The sequence below is a fragment of the Pholcus phalangioides genome, unplaced genomic scaffold (genome assembly GCF_987345545.1).
Source record: "Pholcus phalangioides strain wild (caught in Gottingen) unplaced genomic scaffold, Ppha-v1.0 ptg000172l_1, whole genome shotgun sequence".
Taxonomy (NCBI): domain Eukaryota; kingdom Metazoa; phylum Arthropoda; class Arachnida; order Araneae; family Pholcidae; genus Pholcus; species Pholcus phalangioides.
Genome location: NW_028301637.1, coordinates 4,021,384 through 4,043,142, shown reverse-complemented (window position 1 = coordinate 4,043,142; position 21,759 = coordinate 4,021,384). Strand labels below are relative to the sequence as shown.

The window sequence follows — 21,759 nt, the reverse complement described above, 5'->3', positions numbered from 1 at the left end:
AGGAAGAAAATTCATCACTGCCCCCACGGGTACCCGAACCTCGTTCTCCCGCTTGCCGGACGAGTGCTCTACCATCTAAGCTATGGAAGCAGATAGAATATTTTAACCTAGGAGCGTATGTTTATGTTAAAAGGTTCCGTTCATGGACGGCGGCAACAATCAACTAGTAGCTCGTGAATGACGCAAGCCACCAGATGGCATATAGAAATGTCCTCCACAAATAACCAGTCTTTCAATGAGTCTTGTATTAACAAGTGGAGAGGACATTTTTATATGCATGTGGCCATCTGGTGACCTATGTCCTTCACGAGCTATTACTTGATTGCTGCCGCCGTCCATGCACGGAGCCTTTCAACATATATATATGTACTCTCCAAGCTAATGTGTTCTGTCCGCTTCCATAGCTTAGATGGTAGAGCACTCGTTCCACAAGCGAGAGATCGAGGTTCAAGTTCCCGTAGGGCCAGAGATGAATTTTCTTCCTTGTAATATCTTCATCTCCACAAATAACCATTCTTTCAATGAATCTTGTATTAACAAGTGGAGAGGACATTTCTATATGCACGTAGTCAGTTGCCTTAAAAATTTAAACACTTGTTATCTTTTTGTGTGCGGTAAATTAACATTAGTTTTTATAATTACAATCGAACTGAGTATATTCTTCGCGATTACAATTTCGAACAGCCAAGGAGGACGTTCTGGAATATTCGTGCGTGCGCATCTGTTCTCAACTAGGGAGTCCTTAGAGGGTTCTTTGGGAGTCAATGAGCTTGGATGAGAAAACATCTATGTTATTGTTTTTGCATGTCTGTTTTCTGTCTTCTTAATCTAATCGGCAGAGTATTAATATGCCGCTGTGGTGGTCGAGTGGTTATAGTGGCGGACTCGCGATGCGAGGATCCGGGTTCGAACCCCACAGTGGTGGTCGGCTGAAGTTGGTTTTCCGTGGTTCCCAACTTCAAGGCGCAAATGCGAGCCGATCTCCCCGTTAAAAAGTCTCGCCACAGAGAGCAACAGTCCTACAACGATAAATCATTCAATCATAGTTAGAAAAACTGGTGGCAGATGGCAGCACTACACATAACAAGCATTACACAGAAACAAACTTTACGTCAGGTTGCACTACACGTACACGCACATTCCCGCATGTACCGATTCATTGGGGGTTCCGCGGGACGGGGGCGTGCATATGTGTTGTAGCAGTAGTAGGTAGAACCTCCAAAAAAATGGCTCGGGGATCCATGATGTTCTTAAGTCAGCCACCTCGTTGGGCAATTTGCCTGTTGTGGCGTTGTATTTGTATTGTATTGTATTGTATTGTATTGTATTGTATTGTATTGTATTGTATTGTATTGTATTGTAATAATACCCTCAAAGCAAAATATGCCGAAATCTGTGACGTTCGTCGCAGAACAATCTGGAAGATTTTAAGAAAAATGTAGGGAACTATATATTACGGGTACTGCAGAACATATCCAGTCAGCCGAGGGCTCGTTGCAGAACAATGCAAAACATTCTGCTTTGGGGATCAATACAAAGGGTCTGTAGAACGCAAAAAAGGGTTAAAAACCCCCTTGCCCCAGACGCGAAGGTCTCGAGGCATTGCTTTAGAGCCCGATGAAACCGACGCGCCATCCCAAACGAACCATCGCAGTAATATTCAAAACTGCCGCCGCCTCCCGCGACAGAAAATAATCTTTAGTTAAACAATTCTCTTCTTTTTCTGGAAGAAAAAAAATCGCGTTAAAATCGAACAGAAAAATTGTATAATATGTCTTTCCCGTGATATTCCGTACGTGTATAAATATATCCGAACACGAAAAAAGGTGATACAATCGAAAAGGAGAAAAAAAAATGGGTCAAAGTGTGGAAAATAAATGAATGAATAGTAGAGTTTTTGATCCGCCCCCGAAATCATCGAGCAAAGAAAGGGGTCAACGAAAGCTATTGGTACCGGTCCCCTAAAGGTAACAGGGTCGAACCCGAGTTACTTTCTCTCGTCGGACACGCGACTAGATCACTCACTCACTGCTATTCCGATCGACCGTGTAACTAAATGATAATCTATCCCGTGGTTTTTGTGGTCAGCGGAGCCGAACAAACCGAAAATCGAAAGCGTTTTGATTCTTTTTCCACTTCATTCTCTCACTTTCCAGTCTGTCGTTTCAAACGCCGGAGGATGTCTTTGGAGGATAAATAACGCCGCTAATAATAATCCAGATTCGACGCGAGATCAACGTTTTTCAGGTAAAAAAATCATTTATTTAAAGTTCTTACTTATTTTTATTGTTGTGTCGTTTTTAAATCAGTGGTGTTCTGAACGTGAGGCCATATGGCCCCCGCTTGTGGTACTGAGTTATTCGAAGGGGTGGGGAGTCACTGGTGAGAATCAGATGGAGTCACGACAAGTGGTGAAGGGGGGTCACGGAGAACTGTTTTTTTTTGGGGGGGGGGGAGCAAGTGACTATTTCGAGAATTCAACAGAGCTGGCAATAGAACCATAGTCTAAGTTGGCAATAATAATGGCAATAATTCATGGTCAATTGAATTGGTCTAAGATGGCTCATGCGGGGATGGTCCGTTGCCTCATATCCATAAGGGTGTAAATCAGTGTTTCTCAACCGCCGGGCCGCGGCCCGGTACCGGACACTGACATCATTCATACCGGGCCGCGAGTGATCAGCCCTTTCATTTTTTTCTCATTCATTTTCCGTTTGTCTTGTGTTTGGCCTGGCCTTCCACTCAAAAAAATGAATGAAACCGGGCCACGGACTTGCCAACGTTGAGAACCACTGGTGTAAATGATAAGATTTTTGTTCATTATAAATTTATAGTTTTGACTAAATTCAATTCAATAAGTTGAAAGGTCTCTCTCCTGGATGACGGTAGGTTACCTTGGATAAGGGGGGGGGGGGTCCCACGAGAAGAAAATATGTTCCAAAGGGCGCCATGGGCAAAAAAAGGTTGAGAAACACTGGTTTAAATCAGTTTTTCAACCTGCGGTTATATGACACCCATCCCCTCGTGCTACTGGAATATTCGTAGGGGGGGGGGGGGGGTGGCATATCAGAATATACGCAGAATATCACTTCGCCTGATGCTCATGATGTTTAGATGACCCAGCCTAGAGCACCCATAAGAAAACTCTATCCTAGGAGTCCCTGGAGATTGACATTATTTATTTTTAAAAAATTCACTATAAATTTACTCAATAAGAAGATATGATCTCATTCCTGGAGGAGATGGTGGCCCTGGATAAGACTGGGGGGCACGAGAAGAAAATATGGTGCAAAGGCGGGTGAAAAAGGTTGGGAAATGCTGGTTTAAATCATACATGAGTTACTTACCCCGACCCGGCAAATGTGATTAATTAAATCATACATGTTCAACCCGTAGCCCACGGGCCAATTTTATCAATGGGAGTCATCTGATGTTGCCCGTGACCTCAAACCAAACTTTGTAAAAATGATCTGATTGACATATTTCTAGATCTATTGAATAACCGGAGGTGCAATTCCACACCATTTGAGTGGCCCGTGACACGTTCCAAGATCACTCAAGTGGCTCGCGGCCCATTTATAAATCACTTAGGTGGCACGTAGCACATTCCTAGATCACTTCAGTGACACAGTTCCAGAGCACTTCAGCGACCCGCGGCACATTTACAAAGCACTCAAGTGATCCGTGGCTCATTCACAGATCACCATGGCACAATTCTAGACCATTCAAGTGACCCGCGGCACATTTATAGATCACTTCGGTATTTTCTTGCGGTGCTGTTCGAGATCACTTAATTAAGTTGCCCGCATTCTCCAAAAGGTTGAGCAGCCCTTGGTTTAATTGAATATATATTTTTCAGTCAACTACTTTCATTCATAATTTCCTGTTTTTCGATCGACAGAAGAACGTAAGGTCTTTATTGCACAGAATGCGTTTCTCTAAGGAAAAGCTTGGATTGTGCATAGCGTAGTGCAGGGATGTGATGCGCAACATTCTCAGTCCACGGGACAAACGTGCAGTAATTCTGCCGCTCGCGGGCCAGAACATTGTATGAATAGAGTAACCATATGACCCGTATTTAACGGGAATTTTGCCCCCTAATTTTGGTCGTCTTAACTTTTTCATAAAATATCCGTTTCCCCCCCCCCCCACTATGTTTTCAACAATGCTTAGTTGGATTTTTGAAATCAAGAATTGCGAGATTATTCTCATGACATAAAGTAATGCCCTAAATATTTTTGGCTGTGATTGGCAATTTCACTCGGTTTTGACAATTTTTTAGCTGTAATTGGCAACCTTACTTGCCCAAGGCTGGTATTACGCTATAAAAGTTTTACAAAAGGACTTTTATGAAAACTTTTATAGTGTAATCCCGTCCAGAGACAATATAATTGTCTTAAGAATAATTTTGATAATTAAGAATTTTATAGACTGTAATTGGCAACCTTATTTGCTTCCTTAGACAATTTTTTTGGCTATAATTGGCAACTTTACTTGTATTCGGTAATGGCAATTTTTTGGCGATAATTGGCGATATCCCGTATAATTTATGGAAATATGATCAGCCTAGGCTTTTATCGTATTGATACTTTTCAACCGAACACCTTTCGCAGGCCGTGTGAAACTTCTTTGTGGGCTGGAGGTTGTGGACCCACTGGTCCCTTGTGACCCCCCCTCCCCTTCACCGCCTTTTCCAGCCGCCCTTTGCCACCCAGGAGATGAACTCTTTCTTCTTGAATTGATTTTTTTGTGTAAATTTTTTTGAGATGAAGAATTTTATAAACTAATTTATTCTTCGGACCCTTGGGCTATAATCCAGTGAGCGTCCCTCTTGTGGAGGTTCCATTGTAGGGTTGTCTCAACATCCTGGGTTTAGTACTTGGATTTTCGTTCAAACCAAACACACCTCTGGTCTATCGCCATGGGAAATTTACTACTGAGTGAGTCGTGCATACCGGCAGGTGCGTATCTAGTGTTGCGCGTGAATTTTCGTTTTAGTGCTGCCATCTTTTTTTTTTCAAAATAGGTGAAATCCTATAACTACTTGTGATTTCTCTCTCCCCCGCCCCGCTCGATTTTCACCCGTGGCTGAACAGGACCCCTTAGAACAGAACCGTCTTAAGAGCGTCATGGCCCTCGAGCGAAACGATTTTTCTGATGCCCCTTACGTATTTATAAAATTGTTGCTTCCAATTTACATGCTTACACTCGAAAATTTTAAACAGATCTTATTTTCATGAGTCCCCCTCCCCCGGGCCGTGCCCGGGTGAGCCCATTCGTTGAGACGTCATTGCCTCAGAATCAGTGCTATCTTAACGCAGCGGTTCTCAACCGGTGCTCCGGTGCATCTAGCAGGGGCTCCTCGGCGACTCGAGGAAAATAAAATGAATCAGTAAATTTGATAGATGAGAGTAAATAAGAGAGGCCTACAAGGTTCTGAAATAAAAATTATGTACAAAAAAGAGCTCCTCGAGTCAAACAGGAGTAGTAGTGAATTGTGCGTTTCTGGGCCGTAGAAGCTCCTATGGGCTAACCCTAATTTCTCTACTACAGTCACATCTCACTACTACTCTCCCATAGACGCTACTACGGCCCAGAAACGCACATATCGTACACCGCGAGAGTCGTTCTTCGCACTTAATCTAAACATTACTTACTTTTTTTCGTCTGTCGAGTGTTTTGTTGGTTGATTTTGGAAAATTTCATTATCCCCACACAATTGAAGAGATGAAATGTTTATCAATCTCTTCAACTGCGTGAGACTGATGTCTTTTCAGCTCGTTGTTTTCTGATACATGGAGTCATTTCTTGACATCCTCTCACTATCGCGGTGTACGATATGTGCGTTTCTGGGTCGTAGTAGCGTCTATTTGAGAGTAGTAGTGAGATGTGACTGTAGTAGAGAAATTAGGGTTAGCCCATAGGAGCTTCTACGGCCCAGAAACGCACAATTCACTACTACTAACAGGGCTAGAAATTATATACTGAAAAGAGCTGCGCGAGTCAAAAAAAGGTTGAGAACCGCTGTCTTAACACATGGGCGCACCAGGGCACATCCAGCGCCTCCTAGAGATAGAAGACCTCCGCACGGCTTGTCAAGTTCATCTGTAACGTCATTAAGGCTTTTAAGAAATGAAATTTTTGACTTGAAAAACTTGAAATGAATTCCTTATGTCTCAACACTTTAAAAATAAACGAATGCGAATAACGAAAATTCAGTATTTGTGGGTTTGTGATTGCGTTTCGAATTGGAATGAAACAAAATTTCGCTGATCATTAAAAAATTACAAATTCATAATCACAGTACTACGAACGCGTGAATCCTTGTCAGCAAAATTTCGTCAGCAGCTTAGAATATTTGATATCTTCAAAAACGGGTGGCTGATGACGTAAGAAACCTTCAAACCCCCCTCGTCATCAAAAGTCAGCAAATCCTAAACCCTTCCCCCCCTCGATGCTGACGTAATACTTTAATGACCCCTAACACAATATGCTGGGAGGCGGGGTGCTTTGCTCTACCAGAAGATTTTTCTGCTTCTGTCCTTCTTGGTCCTCGTGCCACTATCTTGGAAATTTTTTTGAAGTCTACCCCGATCCCTCTCTGGATTATTTTGGATGAAATAGTTATTTTCACCTTGTAGCCATGCGGAATTTCTTTCGAAGAAACGTGTCGGGGTATAGTTACAAGATTTCCATTTTTTTGAGCAGACACTGAGGAAAAACAAATTGATTTTCCGACGAAACCTATTACTCTTAACTTCGAGGGTGTGTTCAAATTTTGACTTTTCATAAATGTATTGGATTAACAGGTGTCTGCCGAATTTTTAAAAGACAAGTTCAATTAGCGCGAATAACGTCAAACAACTCTAGGTGAATTACACGTAAGGGATCATTCAAGTATTACGTCAGCATCGGGAGGGAAGGGGGGTTTTGGATTTGCTGACTTTTTATGACAAGGGTGAAGAGGGGTTTGAAGGTTGCTTACGTCATCAACCACCCCTTTTGAAGATATGAAATCTATTACTTCCACTCGGAGCTTGAAAATCCCTGAACCAAAAAAACGACAGAGAATTAAAAATGAATGACAAAAAGAATTTCGAGGATTCACTCAAACGCGACCTTGTAACAAGCTAAGTAACACAATTGTTTTTCATTACACTTCAGCGAGAGCATCATCTAAGTCAAAGTGCAGGGGGGCTGTGGGATAAATCTATTTTGTTTTTAGAAGAAAGTCGCACTCTCCATTGTTTACTGGCAGTGATGGTAACTCATGGGAAAAAATTGGCCAAAATTGGTCCACATGGGAAATTTCGTGACGTTTTGTGGGAAATTTTGAGAGTTCATCAAACAAAAGAATTTTTACTGAAAAAAAATATATAAATGCAAAATATATATATATATACTGTATATATATAGTATTTTTCTAGTGTAAAATACTTAATTGCATATTTCCACCGATAGATGGCAGGACAGTTTTCGGAATGTGTGGGGAAAAATTTAGTCAAAAGGGAAATTTTGCTTCGTATTCGTTAAACTGTTCCGGAGAAATTACTGTTTGAGAATGTCTAAGTGCGCACTTGCCCTTGTGAAAGAGTACAATTTTGTTTCTGGTATTAGGGTCTCAGGCCCTGTCCTTTTTCTCAAGTTTGTCCACCACCTCCGTTGTCAATGTATGACTCAAAAGCGTGAAGCCATGTAAATATTTATTGTTGGAAATTTTCAAAAAAACTTTTTGTGTACAACGAAGCTCAAGCTGCCGCCCCTTACAACCTGCCACTCGGGTGCACCCATAGACTTAAGATATAAATAGACCGCGCACGCTATTCATAAAACTTGTCGAACGTGAAGAAAAGATGAGCAGTATTGTCGGGGAAAGAACAGGTTCTGCGCTATTACATTTGGCGCGTTTTCGCAGAAGCTAGGATGTTGCTGTAACGAAATTTGACTCAATTCGATCAAGTTGATGAAAACTTTCCTTCATTTTTTCAATGAATTTCACTCATTTTTATGTGAAATATTTAGGGAGTATCAGATTTGAAAAAATAAATTCTATAAAATAAACAAATATTGGAAAACGGAACAACGTATATGTTGTAAAGCCTAATTCATTTATATTTTTAAATATTCTCTTCATTCACTTTGTCGCTTTTAATTTCGAAAATTTATTTATACGAGGGGTAATTAAAACAAAAATATATCTTTCCAGAACATTACAATTACTCTATATACTCATAATTAATGTATAATTAATTATAATGCATCATATTATGTTATGTAATGTAACACATTCACACTCATACCATATTCAGTCATGAAATAATATTCAAACAATAAGAAAAAGTTTCATTTCTAACATTCCTGAAAAACCTTTTATAACCTCATCACACAAAACTGTAAACACTTACATAATATTTCAGGATTAAAATAGATTTTACTCAAGAAAATTACAGAATCTCATCATCAATTTCTCTAAATTATAAGAATTAAAATTCCATGTAGAGTACAAATACAAATACAAATACAAATACAACGCCACAACAGGCAAAATGCCCAACGAGGTGGCTGATAAAAAGATGCCCATAAAAATATGGTTGTATATATGTAATAATTTAAAGTGTGTGTGTGTATGTGTGTGTATATATATATATATATATATATGACATGTGTAATCTCTTCGCTCCAAAAGTATGCATATGTTAATCTTAATTTAAGGTATTAAATCGTTTTTAGAATGATTCTTTTTCAAGATAACATCTGAGGTACACAATATATGACTCAAAAAATCAATTGAATAATTAATTTTCTTGTTTGAAGCGGCAATTTCACATACAACAAACATAAATTAATGAATAAAAAAATTTCTTTTCTGTAATAGTTTTATCTCAGGTGTGAAGAGGGGTAAAAATACTAATATTTTTAGAGGTAGTTATGCACTTTTATGCAAAACTGCAATTGTCTAGAGGGGGGGGGGGAGTTTTCCTCACATTCTATTTAAATAGAATATTTTTCATAAATTTCTCCTCCTGAAAAGCATATTTTCTTCCAAGTTGAGCAAAAGTCGAATGAACTCACTAGCTCGCCAAATCTTGCGGAGACGTATATTTCAGTTAAAACTTCATAAAACTCACAATTTCAATCATTTATTGCCAAAAATTCTATTAAAACATTTAATAATGATTCATGACATTTGAATTTTACCAAAACTTGGAACTTTAATTGAATTAAATCCAAAATGGAGTCGTTAAAAACTGAGATTACGTCAGAAATCCATTGCATCGTCAATTTAATATTCCAATTTTTAATTTATAAGAAGGGGAATAAGCAAAAAAGTATTCCCTTGTGAAAGGATACTGGTCCCCCTTTCCTAAACCGCTCAGAACATCCGAAAGCTGCGCAAGTGTTGGCCATTCTAATCAAAAATAAGACAGCGCGTGTAGATCGTCATACGAGTAGCCATAAGGAAAGCATTGCCAGCGAGATTCCCTGACCAGTATTTTGACCGGAGTCACGTGACTCCGGATCTTTGCTTCACATTGTAACCCCTCGCGCGCACTCTATAGTATTATTACTCTGTGGGTGCACCGCACCCCTTGCACCCTCGCTTAAGCCGCCCCTGGACGGAAAGGCATGGGATTTGGCCTCGCACCTTAAAATACATTTTGAAGAATCAGCAAAACACTTGGCAAAATCCACCAAACATCTCTCAGATCGATTTTTCCAAAACATATTAATTAAGTAATTACTGTATATAAACTTTGTGTATAATATTTCTTTTGTGAGTTTAATTTCGTATGTATACAATAATTATATATTTCATGACTTTAAACGCATCTCATATTGTCATAATTTTATTCATATTCAAATAGAGACATTTCAGCTATTGTTAATACTATGTAATACAATTAAAACAGTAAAATTAAAAACCCCTCTGTTACGGGCAATTTTTTTTATCCCGCGAGTGTCCGCAAAAGAGGGGTTTTACTGCATTTTAAAAACATTTTCATAATTACGACACTTTTTTTTTTTTCAAAATTTTCAAATATTGAGCTTTGTAATCAGGTTTGCATCGATTCGGAAACGATCTCTCGATTTCTGGAGATGATTTTTTGCACATCTAAAATATTTCGTCATATTTGTTTGCAATACATTTATTCGAGGCAGTCCTTACCAGACGCAGGGCCCCTTATTGTCCGATTCCTTCTGTGGGAGGGAGAAATCGGCATTCAAAAGTTCATTCATTATTGCATAATACAGGGTGTGTTCCAGAAAAGGCGGGAAAAAATTTAACAGGTGATAGCACACACACCAATACAAACAATTGTCATCAAAGAACGCATGTTTCTAACATGAAACAGCCGCTCCGCAAACGTTAAAACGACATTCCTGTTGAAATTTACCGGTAGGAAAATGAACACCATGCGTGCAAATGTAACCTGGGAAAGAAGAAGAAGAAACCGTATGGAAATCTGCGTCAAAGTGAATAAAAGGCGCCATTATCCTTTACGTTACAACTGTTAGAACTGTTGCACGCTGGAATAACTTCACAGGACTGGTGTCCGCGCCTTTTATTCATTGGGACGTAGATTTGCATACGTTTTCTTCTTCTTCTTCTTCCCCAGGTTGCATTGGCATGCACAGTGTTCTTTTTCTGCCGATAAATTTCGACAGGAATGTCGTTTTAACGTTTGCGGAGCGGCTGTTTCATGTTAGGCCATTCGTTCTTTGATGACAATTGTTTGTATTGGTGTGTACTATCACCTCTTAAAGTTTTTCCCATCTTTTCTGAACCACCCTGTATACACCGATGCTGAAAAATATCCATACAAAAAAAAATTGTAATAAAAATTTTGAACTGAAGAAAAATTTAAATTGAGGAAAGAAATAATTCCAAAATCAATTAAAACTGGGATCCAATGAAAGAAATTGAGAACTAATGAAAATTTGGAATCGATTAATCGAGAAAGATAATTGATGACAGACGTAATTCCAGCACATATGTGAAAACTCAATAAATAAATGAATTAATTATTCCAAAATTGATAAAAATTCAGAATTCCAAAAAAATATGAAAATTCAGAATAAATGAAATAAACTATTCCAGAATTGAAGGAAGTTTTCAGAGTAAAGAAAAGAAATAGTTCCAGAATTGTGTGATGAAAATTCAGAATAAATGAATGAAATAATTTCCGAAGGAATTCAAGAATGAAGTAATTGATGAAGATTCAAAATAAATGAACGAAACGCTTCCAGAATTGATGACAATTCGGAATAAATGAACGAAATATTGCCAGAATAGACGAAAATCCGAAATTTTGGAAATCCAGAATTCCAAAATCATGAAAACTCAGAATTTCAAAAAGGGTGAACGTTCAGAATTCTGGTAATTGATGAAAATTCCAAATTCTTGAAAAAAACAATTCCAAAATTGGTGGAAATTCAGAATTGAATGAAAATGTTGAATTCCAGAATTATATATTTTTCTAGAGATGAAAATGGAAAATTCATGAAAGAAATTATCATTAGCGGAAGTGCGGGGCTTCTCCGAAACCCCGGGGCCCGGAATGAGCGCATCTGTCGCACACACACCTAATGGCGGCACTGCATTTATTCGTGGTGTAAAAAAAATAAAATCAAAATAACACTGGCTCTAGTCCTGCAGCCCCAGCCAGCTCCCACCCCGCCCTGTTGGAGCCTTCACGTCAACTGATGAGCTATTGGGATAGTCATCAGTCAGATATTCATTTGCAAATGCTGTGCAAGACCAGAGGCGGATTTAACGGCGAGCGCACGGGGCGCCCCGACTTCTAAAGGGCCCGAAAAACACCAACTTCACACTTTCTTTTTTATGTAAGGGACCAATATTTTCCTTTGCGTCCAGGACCTCGACAGACTTTAATCCGCCACTGAGGAAGGCATTCTTTATGAAGCGTGTAGAGAAACAAACTTTCGAATTTGTCCTCGGTGTTTCTTTCTTAGATGGATTGCTTTCGTCTAGAAATCTTGCGATTTTGATGCGAATTCGCCGGTATGTTGATAGCTATCTAAAAGCTATGTACGTATATAAACAGAGATGAAAAGTCTTTGTCATTTCTATTCCTAACACAACCTTCTTGCCTCTCAGGCACTTACGCCTATTTGTGCTCCAATAAGGCCAGGAAGGGGGTGGGGGCTTAGGATTGATACCAAGAATTGGGGATTTTAAAAATAAAAATACTCTTTTGCAGTTGGGGTCGTTCAAGTATTACGTCAGCAAATTTTTAGCCATTTTTCACCCCCCTCCCCCCTTGTCAGCAAATTTTTGTCAGCATTGACCCCTACCTCCTGACGCATATTGGTGGGATCAGAAACGTACGCGGGAGGGGGCATAAGGGGCTCATGCGCCTCCCCTCCCCAGACAAAAAAAAAATTCTTTAAAAAATTAAAATTTCGAAAGAAAATACCTTTATATGTTATTATAATCGATTTCTGTTAATTTCAATGCCATTTGAAGGGTAAGAACTCAAAATTTCTCTTTAAGAAATTCATTGCATCCCACCCTTTAAGCCATATATGGTAAACCCTTGACCCGTAGACCAAATGTGGTCCTGAAGGCTATCTGATGTGGCTTGCTCCCCCTCAAACCTAATTTTGTAAAAATGAACTAAGCGGCACATTTACGAATCGCTTAAATTACCAGTGTCACAATTCCAGAGCATTTAAGTGGCCCGTGGCACATTTTCAGATCACTGAAGTAGGCCTCAAAGATCACTTTCACATTTAAAGATCACTTAAGTAACACGCGACACAGTTCCAGAACGATCCGTGGCACATTTAGAGATCCCTTGAGTGACATGTGGCATAGTTTTAGAGCACTTAAGCGGCCCCCCAGTGCGGTTCTACATCACTCAAGTTAGCCGCGGAACATTCCCAGATTACATAAGTGAACCGTGGCATAATTACGGATCACTTGAGTGATACGTGGCACAGTTCCAGAGCACTCCAGAGCGGCCCTGATACATTTCCAGAGCACTTAGGCGCCCCGGACACACTTCCAGCGCACTTGAAGGATCCGTGAAACATTTAGAGATCACTAAAGCGGATGTGTAGGGAACTTATCAACAGGGAGAATGTTAGCTCAGGTGCCCAATAACTATCGAAATGTTTTTTTCCGTTTTAAGCGCACCGAGTAAGATGCCATTAAGAATATTTCATATTTTCATTAAGGATGGTTGATGACGTAAGCATCATCCAAATCCCCCTCCCCTCTTGTCATCAAAAGTCAGCAAATCGGAAACCCCTCCCCACCCCCCATCGATGCTGACGTAATACTTGAATGTCCCCCGTTTTCAATGCTAAAAATATCTAAATTCTGCAGAATATGGCATCTAAAATTCATGGTTAAATGTAAAAAAATGTCGAAATAAGCATTCGGCAGACAAATGTTTTAAAATAGGCAAAAAAAAGGCATTTTTGGAATTTTGATTGAACTTCTGGGCTCTAATGATGAGTAATTAAAAATGTATCACATACAAACTTGAATTTCAATTTCATTTCAACTTCCTTCACCTGAAGGATGATTTGATTTCTATAAATTACTCTATTTGTAGGTTCAATTTACACCGAAGGGACGACGAGTTTCTGCCCCAAGAACGAGATTCGTGGCACCAAAGATTTCGGACCAACCACCTACCTTCGGTGTGCAATTTGGCGCTAAAACAACAGTCCTGTTCCGGTTGCAGTAGGTTCTTCACCGACTTGCAGCGCCGATCGAAGTCCCATCAAATCGATTTCAACCATCACGAATGTGGCGAGTGCGGCAAGACCTTTGCCACATCGAGCGGCCTTAAGCAGCACACTCACATACACAGGACGGTCAAGCCTTTCCGCTGCGAGGTCTGCTACAAGTCCTACACTCAGTTCTCGAATCTCTGCAGGCACAAGCGGACACACGCCGATTGCAGGCATCACACAAGCAACGCGTGTGAACTCGCTGAACAATTCCGGCTGTTGGACACCAGCCGGACGTTCGATCATTTCCAGAGGATCTACGAGAGACACCCACGAACCACGGGGAAATACCACACCACCGTTCAGAACCAGTTAACGACGACAACATCGGACAAAGGTTCGTGGAAAAAACTCGCATCAAGAAACTCGCCACCTTCAAGCTCTTCAAACAGGAACGAGCCGCCAAAGAGCCACGAGATCTTGTCCATTGGTGATGCAGCAGCCAGACACTCGATAACTCAAGAAAGCCAAACTGAATGCAATGACCCCCAACAACAACCCGTCACGGTGACCTCGACGACGAGCCTACTAAGTAACGATAGCGTGACAAGGCGCAAAACCAAACCCATAGAGAGCACCACAATGAACATGAGGTGCCAGGCATCACCCAAGGCTGCCGCCGTCTGCCCGGAACCGAAATCGGTCGCCAAAAACGGGACCAGCGAGACCGAATACAAGTACGACCAATCTCCACTCGAGGCCAGGATACCGCCAAACGCCTTCGGATTCGTCTCGATGAACAACCACCACCACCATCACCGCCTGTCAACCGGAATGGATCTCACCGACCAACCTCTAGACCTGACTATGAAAAGCTGCAGGTCCAGTAAAGTCACTGAACTGCAGAGCCGACTCGCTCACGAGCTCCATCAGCCCAAGTACTGCTTGCCTTTCCCACCTACGCCTACATTATGGGCACCTTGGCACACGGCTCTCATGGAACCATTGATATTAGAGTCCTTGCATCGAGCTAGTTACCAAGAGGGTCTATTCACTCTGCATCGTCGTAACGAATTAGCTACAAGTCCGAAGAGTCCCACGGTCGATCCTCACATCAACAGTCACCACCACAACCACCATCAACCAGTGAAACGTAGGAATTCGGGTCTCGGCCAACTTCGAGGAATTGGTAACCAATCGTTCAACGGCAGGAATCGAGAGAAGTACAGTTGCAAGTTCTGCGGCAAGACGTTTCCGAGATCCGCCAACTTGACGAGACACCTCCGCACGCATACGGGAGAGCAACCCTACAAATGCAAGTACTGTGAGAGATCGTTCAGTATCTCTTCGAACCTACAGAGGCACGTCCGGAACATCCACAACAAGGAGAAGCCCTTCAAGTGCACGTTGTGCGACCGATGCTTCGGACAGCAGACCAATTTGGACCGCCACGCACGCAAGCACGCGGTCAACGGCTCGTTGTACCAGTTCTCGAAGATCCGGCACCACCCTCATCAGCACGTATCCAAAGAGATCGTCGATAGATGGTGCTCGCACCAGTCGTCGTCGTCAGTCGCGTTCCGTAGCCAAGAGTTGGTCAAAGGTTCGCCAAACAGAAATTTCTGAAGAGGACTCATCTCAGTACAAATTTCCATTCATAGACACTACGTATGTATCGGAACATTCCAGAACTGTGTTTAACTTGAATTTAATACTTACTCAGTGAATATTATCGATTAAATGTCATTGTTTATGGAGATTATTTCATTTGCTTGTAGCAGGGGTACTTAACCTTTTTCAGCAACTACCCAAAATCAACAGCAAGACCAGCTTCGCTATTCATGGGACTGTTTGTTCCTCGAAATTAGAATCGTTACCCCATTGCTCAAAAAAACCCCACATCACACTTCACTCAGAATTTGTAATATAGATGGCAGAACTGAAAATTCAAAACACACGACACTATATACGCTTTCAGATTGTTAGGTACGCCCACTCACACTTCCGGCACAACTTAGTCGGTAGTAAATTGCCTATGGCGATGTATCGGCGTTGTGCTCGATCTGAAAGAAAGCACAGAAACCCCTAACTAATGGAGTTATTTTACAAGTTTTTGTATCCAAGAACTCGAACACCAAAACGAGGCAGATGATAGTACACGTCAAGACGAAAAAATTTTGCAATGTGTCCTGTCGGAGTCGCAAATGACTTATTCGAGAATTACGTGCCCACTTCTCGCTTACGTCATGAGTAGCGACAGGGAAATTTCATACGCTATGTGGCATTCACAGGTCACTCAGGTGAACCACAACATATTCATAGATCACTCGGGTGACACACATAATATTCACAGATCGCTTGAGTGACCCGCGGCACATTCATAGGTTACTCGGGTGACAAACAGCTTATTCACAGATCATTTGAGTGATCCGCGGAACATTCATAGGTGACCCATAGCATATTTACAGATCACTGTCTTTCTTGTTTCTTCCTTAATGACGGAGTACGAGATGGAAAAAAATTTATCCCTTTTTTCCATTGCCTGGAGAGAAAAAAATTATGGAAAATTGTGATAAAAAATACAGACAAAAATAAATTATCAGTTGTCGCCAAAAATTATGCCGAAACTAAGCGAAATTATCGAACTCGTCAATGGCAAAAAATGAATGTATGCGCTTGCAAATCGTAGTAGACTACGAAAAAAAAAACGATCAATATGACAAATATACGAGATCAATATTTATAGTCATAATCAGGGCCCGGATGTTGATGACATTTGCATTTTTCAATACCTTTTCAGTTTTAGGGCATTTTTTCAGGTTTTTTAAGGGGCAGTTTTAGGATATTTTTCCTTTTGAAATTTTTTTTCAAAATAAAAAGTACGCTAAAAAATTTTGAAACAAAAAAAAATAATAAATGTGCATTACTTTCATCACTTCATAGATGACAAGCAAAGTTTGAAATCAATTCCAGGTAAATTTAGTAAGAATTCCAATAGCTAGCCACGCTTAACCAAACAGTAAATGAAAGTGAATTCAAGAATTTCTGATTTTATATGGGATGCTGAGAGAGAAGTTTTCGTTATATAAAAGTGGTATGTGTGTGAACATGGTATAGCACTTGCATGTACTACTGGGGGAATTTTGAAATCTGCAAATTTTCATGTTGAATGATTTTGATCCGTAAAAAATACTGCATACAGTGAGATTTCGTAAGCTGTTTCGCCATGGGAATATTGAAGAAGTGATGTCGTACATAAGATCAATTTTCAGCATTCTGGTTTTCACCATTTAGTCCTTGCCGAAAAATATGGAGCTTATCGATTCTATAGATCAGCGGTTCTCAACCGGTGCTCCGCGGAGCCCTTGGGACTCTTTGTGCACTCTCCAGGGACTCCGCGGCCGCTCGAGGAAAATAAAAAACAGTAAAATTTAAACAAATAATTATAAATATTTTTAATAGTAAAAATATATCAGTAACTTTGATGAATAATTGAAAAATTGGCCTACGGGGTTCCGCCATAGAATTTTTTTACTTAAAAGAGCTTCGCGCGAGTCAAAAAAGGTTGAGAACCGCTGCTACTGATAAATTCAGTATGCAAAAAGTGGGGTAGGCCAATTTTCTATCATCAGATTTGAAAAAATTATATAAAAAGCGGACTTTATCTGTAGAAAATTTTTTGATGTCTTTACGGGAACGTTTAAAAGTTTTCAAATTGAAGAGAAATCAACACTGAGAGTAGATCAGATCTCCTTTCCCTCAAAATATCCCCAATAACATCTGTTGATGTTGAGAGAAGTTGTTGAGGAGAATCTTTTGAGAAATTTCTATTTTGTCTTTAGATTTCCTAACCAACTCATAAATAACGAATTGTTTATTTGAAAAATTCCATTGGCAATTTTTGATGAAATCTAAAGTTACGAGAGAGAGAATATGAGTGTGATTTTCAATATATACTGTAAGAATTTTTTTTTCCTTCGACCTTCAATTAATAATTACTGGTTTAGTTTCTAAAAAAAATTGTTATGCTATTTTAATAGCATTTTTTGTCATTTTTGGGAAATTCTTTGCTTTTAGGGAATTTTTGCGGGTTTTTGGGTCATTTATATGGTCATTTTTCGGGATTTTTTAAGTCAACAACATCCGGACCTTGATCATAATTATAATACAGTCGACGCTCGTTATAACGGCCTCTCCTCGTTCCGTCGAAAACGAACGTTATATCGGATTGTCGTTATATCGAAAGGAAATATATAGGTTAGATGTTACATGAAAACATTTGGAACTTATCCAACCGGACATTATAACGAGTGTCGACTGCACAATTTGTAAGTTGGGAAAATACGAGAATGTCCTGTGAAATACGGATCATATGGTTCCCTTATCTTCAATGGTTTTATTCATGTGTCCCCATGCCCCAACTAGCTATTTTGGGAATCTTTTTTTCCTCCTCTTTTCGGCGCCAGTGGCTTAAATTCCATGTTAACATGTGATGAAAATGAAAGTTATTTGCGACCCTGGGTTTCATCGCAAAAATTGCCTTAATGTTAGGCGTTTTTACAAGATCGATCTTTGAAGGGGGCACAAGGAATCTCTTCCAGAAAAATTTTGAGCTCAACCTTCAAAAAGCATTTAAATTAACAGAAAGTGATTAAGACAGTATATGTATAAATATATATTCTTCCAAAATATTTTAATTTTTCCTATATATTTTTAATTTTGATCGTCTTGGGGGGGAGTGGCATGAGATTTCTACGCCCACCTCCACGTACGACTTGACGTTTGCAATTACCTCTATCATTTCGGCAGTAGAGTTCTGAAACACACTGTAAGACATGATTAAACCAGGGCTGTGCATGGGGCGCCAAAATTAGGGGAAAGGAAGAAAATAATTGTAGAATAAATTGGAAAAATATTTTGTCAGTAGAAAGACATTTAACTGATGCGGTTCATGCAATGGAAATATACCTGAGATAGGCCAGTTTATGAACTGATTGACAAATTCACGTATTGGCATGAGGTGATCGGCCAAAGTCAGAATAAAAGGCATGATATTGAATTTCATAATAAAATATGAAATTATGTTTGAATTCATATAAAATAAAATTCATACATTTATGTTGTTACACCAACCGGGCAGTCTTAAATCAGCACATCAAATTTTGGCAGGGGATCCCTAGCCTCTTAACGAAATGGCCGGCCAAAATAGGAAAAACATTAATAATTTCTAATAATCAGAATTTCGTCACACCTCTCAGCCAATATGCAAAATGGCCGGACATCAGGCCTTGGCCATAACACATACATATGTGAATGTATTAGTACTTGAAAAACATAAGAAGCAAAATATATAAATTTATTGACTAGCGAATAAAATAAGCTGATAAACAAATATATATGAAAAAATAATCCTCTTTTGAATGAATCTCAACATCATGCAAGCTACATGAATTTCAGAAAATTTCTAAATAAACTCGCAGTAACAGCATTATTACGGCACAGCCATGAGAAGAAATCAATTCCTGCTGAATATCAGCATTACATCTCCATCCAGAATTTTCAATGCATGAGGCATTTGTTTTCACCTCACAAAGTAATGGAACTGACGGTTGATAATTGTTCATCCACCACAAGAAGAGAAACTACCAAGCCTATTTCATAGTATGCTTATCCAGACTGGTACATACAGTCAATCCGTTATTCAGTGGCAACCTCAGTACTGTATGGTATGATCTCTAATCAACAGGCACACTTGAAAGTGCTGGGTGAGAAATTCAAGGAACACATCTTCACTGAAAAGCTTTAGGTTGCCTCGTTTAAAATGAGTTTCTATGACAGAGCTTGGCAAATCGAAAAAATATTAAGGCATGAGCAAATTTCTTCAAGAGCCACAAGTATAGTTTTTTTTCTCAAGAAAAATGGTCCCAAATAATGCAAAGGACATAATGCAACCGTCCCAATTAATGTAGGACATATAATATACAAAAATTATATGTCCCAATAATGCTTAATACCTACTTTTACTGGGCTTAATATATCCCCTTTCTTTGCTATAAGATGCACTGTTATGAAATCAGAAAATTTTGTGTCCTTCATAGGTGTCAATTTAACAATTACATAAAACAATTTTAGGTTTCAATACCAATTTTCTAGTCACCACAGCTACTTGGCACCTGAGATTTGTCATGCCCTGGTGCATGATTGAAATTCGCCAAATCCCGTGTAGACAGGCAAGGCCAAATCTCTTCTCGTGGTGGACAGATTTTGTAAATACAAATAAAGGGGTTTCCCAAACCCCCTTTTTGGTACCAAGTGTCAAATTTCTGTAGATTCCAACAGAGATGATCAAGACGATTTTGAAAGCTGAACTCAACTTCCACAAATCAATAAAGAAATTTTTTTGATTTGTGTCATGCTAGTTTGGGATGATCAAGATAAACGTTTTGATATGTAACTTAGAAAAGTTTCTGCATATAGCTAATCTATAGACTATCATGGTCATAATTAAGTAATAATAAACTTACCCCATGTTACATATCAAAACGCTCATATTGATGATCTCTAGTAGAATCTGTAAAAATCTAATGCTGCCATTGGGACACACTGGATCTATTGTAACATTACATTCTGTCAGTACTAGGTTTTCTCAGCAAATCAAACCAAATGCAAGAAATAAACAGACATCTAACAATAATCAGATCAGAATCAGGTAAAAAGGAAAATTACTGGCAATATACATTGACTATAGAAAAATTGCGATAATATAATTAATAACAAAATAATTAACTGGAATATCGGTATGCATGACCAAAGTAGTGGTACAAATCGACAACAGTTACATTCATTGTTTGAAAAATATACAATAAAATTTCGTCAATTTTTTGGTGGAAGCCCAATAATATGTGATCCTCTTTTTCACATAAATGACACATATTGTCAGCGCATAACCATGATGCTGTATACAAAATTAGATTTTACATGCACACATTGGACAGGACTACACTTGAATTAAAGCAAAGGCATAAACCAGGGGTGACCAATCCGCAGCACGTGGCTTTGGCAAGCGAAAAATTAAAGAAATTCCCTTCCATTTTTCAAAGAAATTCTCCCCAACTTTCAAACAATACTTTTCTCATGAACTATGGACTTGTACAATACCAAACCTATATTTAGTATGGTAGGTATTCTTAAAATAAGTATGTGATTACTTTCTATTCAATGCGCTTTTGTTCGGTTTTCATCTTGGGCATAGTTGCTGGACTTTCCATGTGTACAAGATTCAAGATCATCCATGTGTAGGACATGCATTGTTGCATTGTATAATACAATTCTTGGGAGGAAAGAGGGACAAAGTTCTCTTAAAAAGTTCATGGGGGGGGGGGTGAGGAAGTACCCTGAGTCCTCAGGTTCCAGTGTCAATGCCAAACATGGTGCAGATAAGATGAAATTCTACCGGAAAACATGCATGCACAATCTAGATTATAAATTTATGATTCTAAAATAAAAAGAATTTAGAACTCAAGTGACAGACCGAACATTTTTGAGAAAATATGTGAGGACAGCTGAACAATATTTTGCAGGTACGGAGAGAATGCTTGTGTCCCATAAAACAGAACATATAGTCTATTTGTTAAGTGGCACGTGCATCAAAAATAACCTTCATTGGGACACAGCTTTGATAATGTAGTTGGCCACCCCTGGTATAAACTGTCAGACAAAATTTGTGTCGCTACAATGACATTGTTCATCAATGTTTGACAATGCTCACAATTTGTTTAAGCTTTCTTTTACATGGGTTATGAATGTCAGAATAACATGAGCAAAGACAGAATCTAATATGTACACCAGTCTAAGTCAGTATATCACATAAAACAAGAATGGCTATATTTCATCATGAGTGATACAAGAAACTAAGATAGGAAAAATACAGAATATATAATTGTTGTGAAACAGTGCTGCCAAACAGTGGCAAAATTGTCGATTGATAGAAAAAGTCAAAATACAGAACACTTTACTGTGAATTAAAATGTATATATGTTGTTTTTTTAAATA

The 21,759-nt window shown here is 39.2% G+C and overlaps 1 protein-coding gene across 1 annotated transcript in view; it reads left to right on the top strand.

Moving 5' to 3' along the window:
• Positions 1-15,343, top strand: part of LOC149063580 (uncharacterized) — a 65,210-nt gene extending 49,867 nt beyond the window's left edge. Inside the window, exon 3 of the mRNA XM_089255695.1 lies at positions 13,587-15,343. Within this exon, the coding sequence (XP_089111821.1) occupies positions 13,587-15,333 (1,747 nt within the window). The 3' untranslated portion in view covers positions 15,334-15,343. The remainder of the gene's footprint in view (positions 1-13,586) is intronic.
• The last annotated feature ends 6,416 nt before the right edge of the window (positions 15,344-21,759 follow it).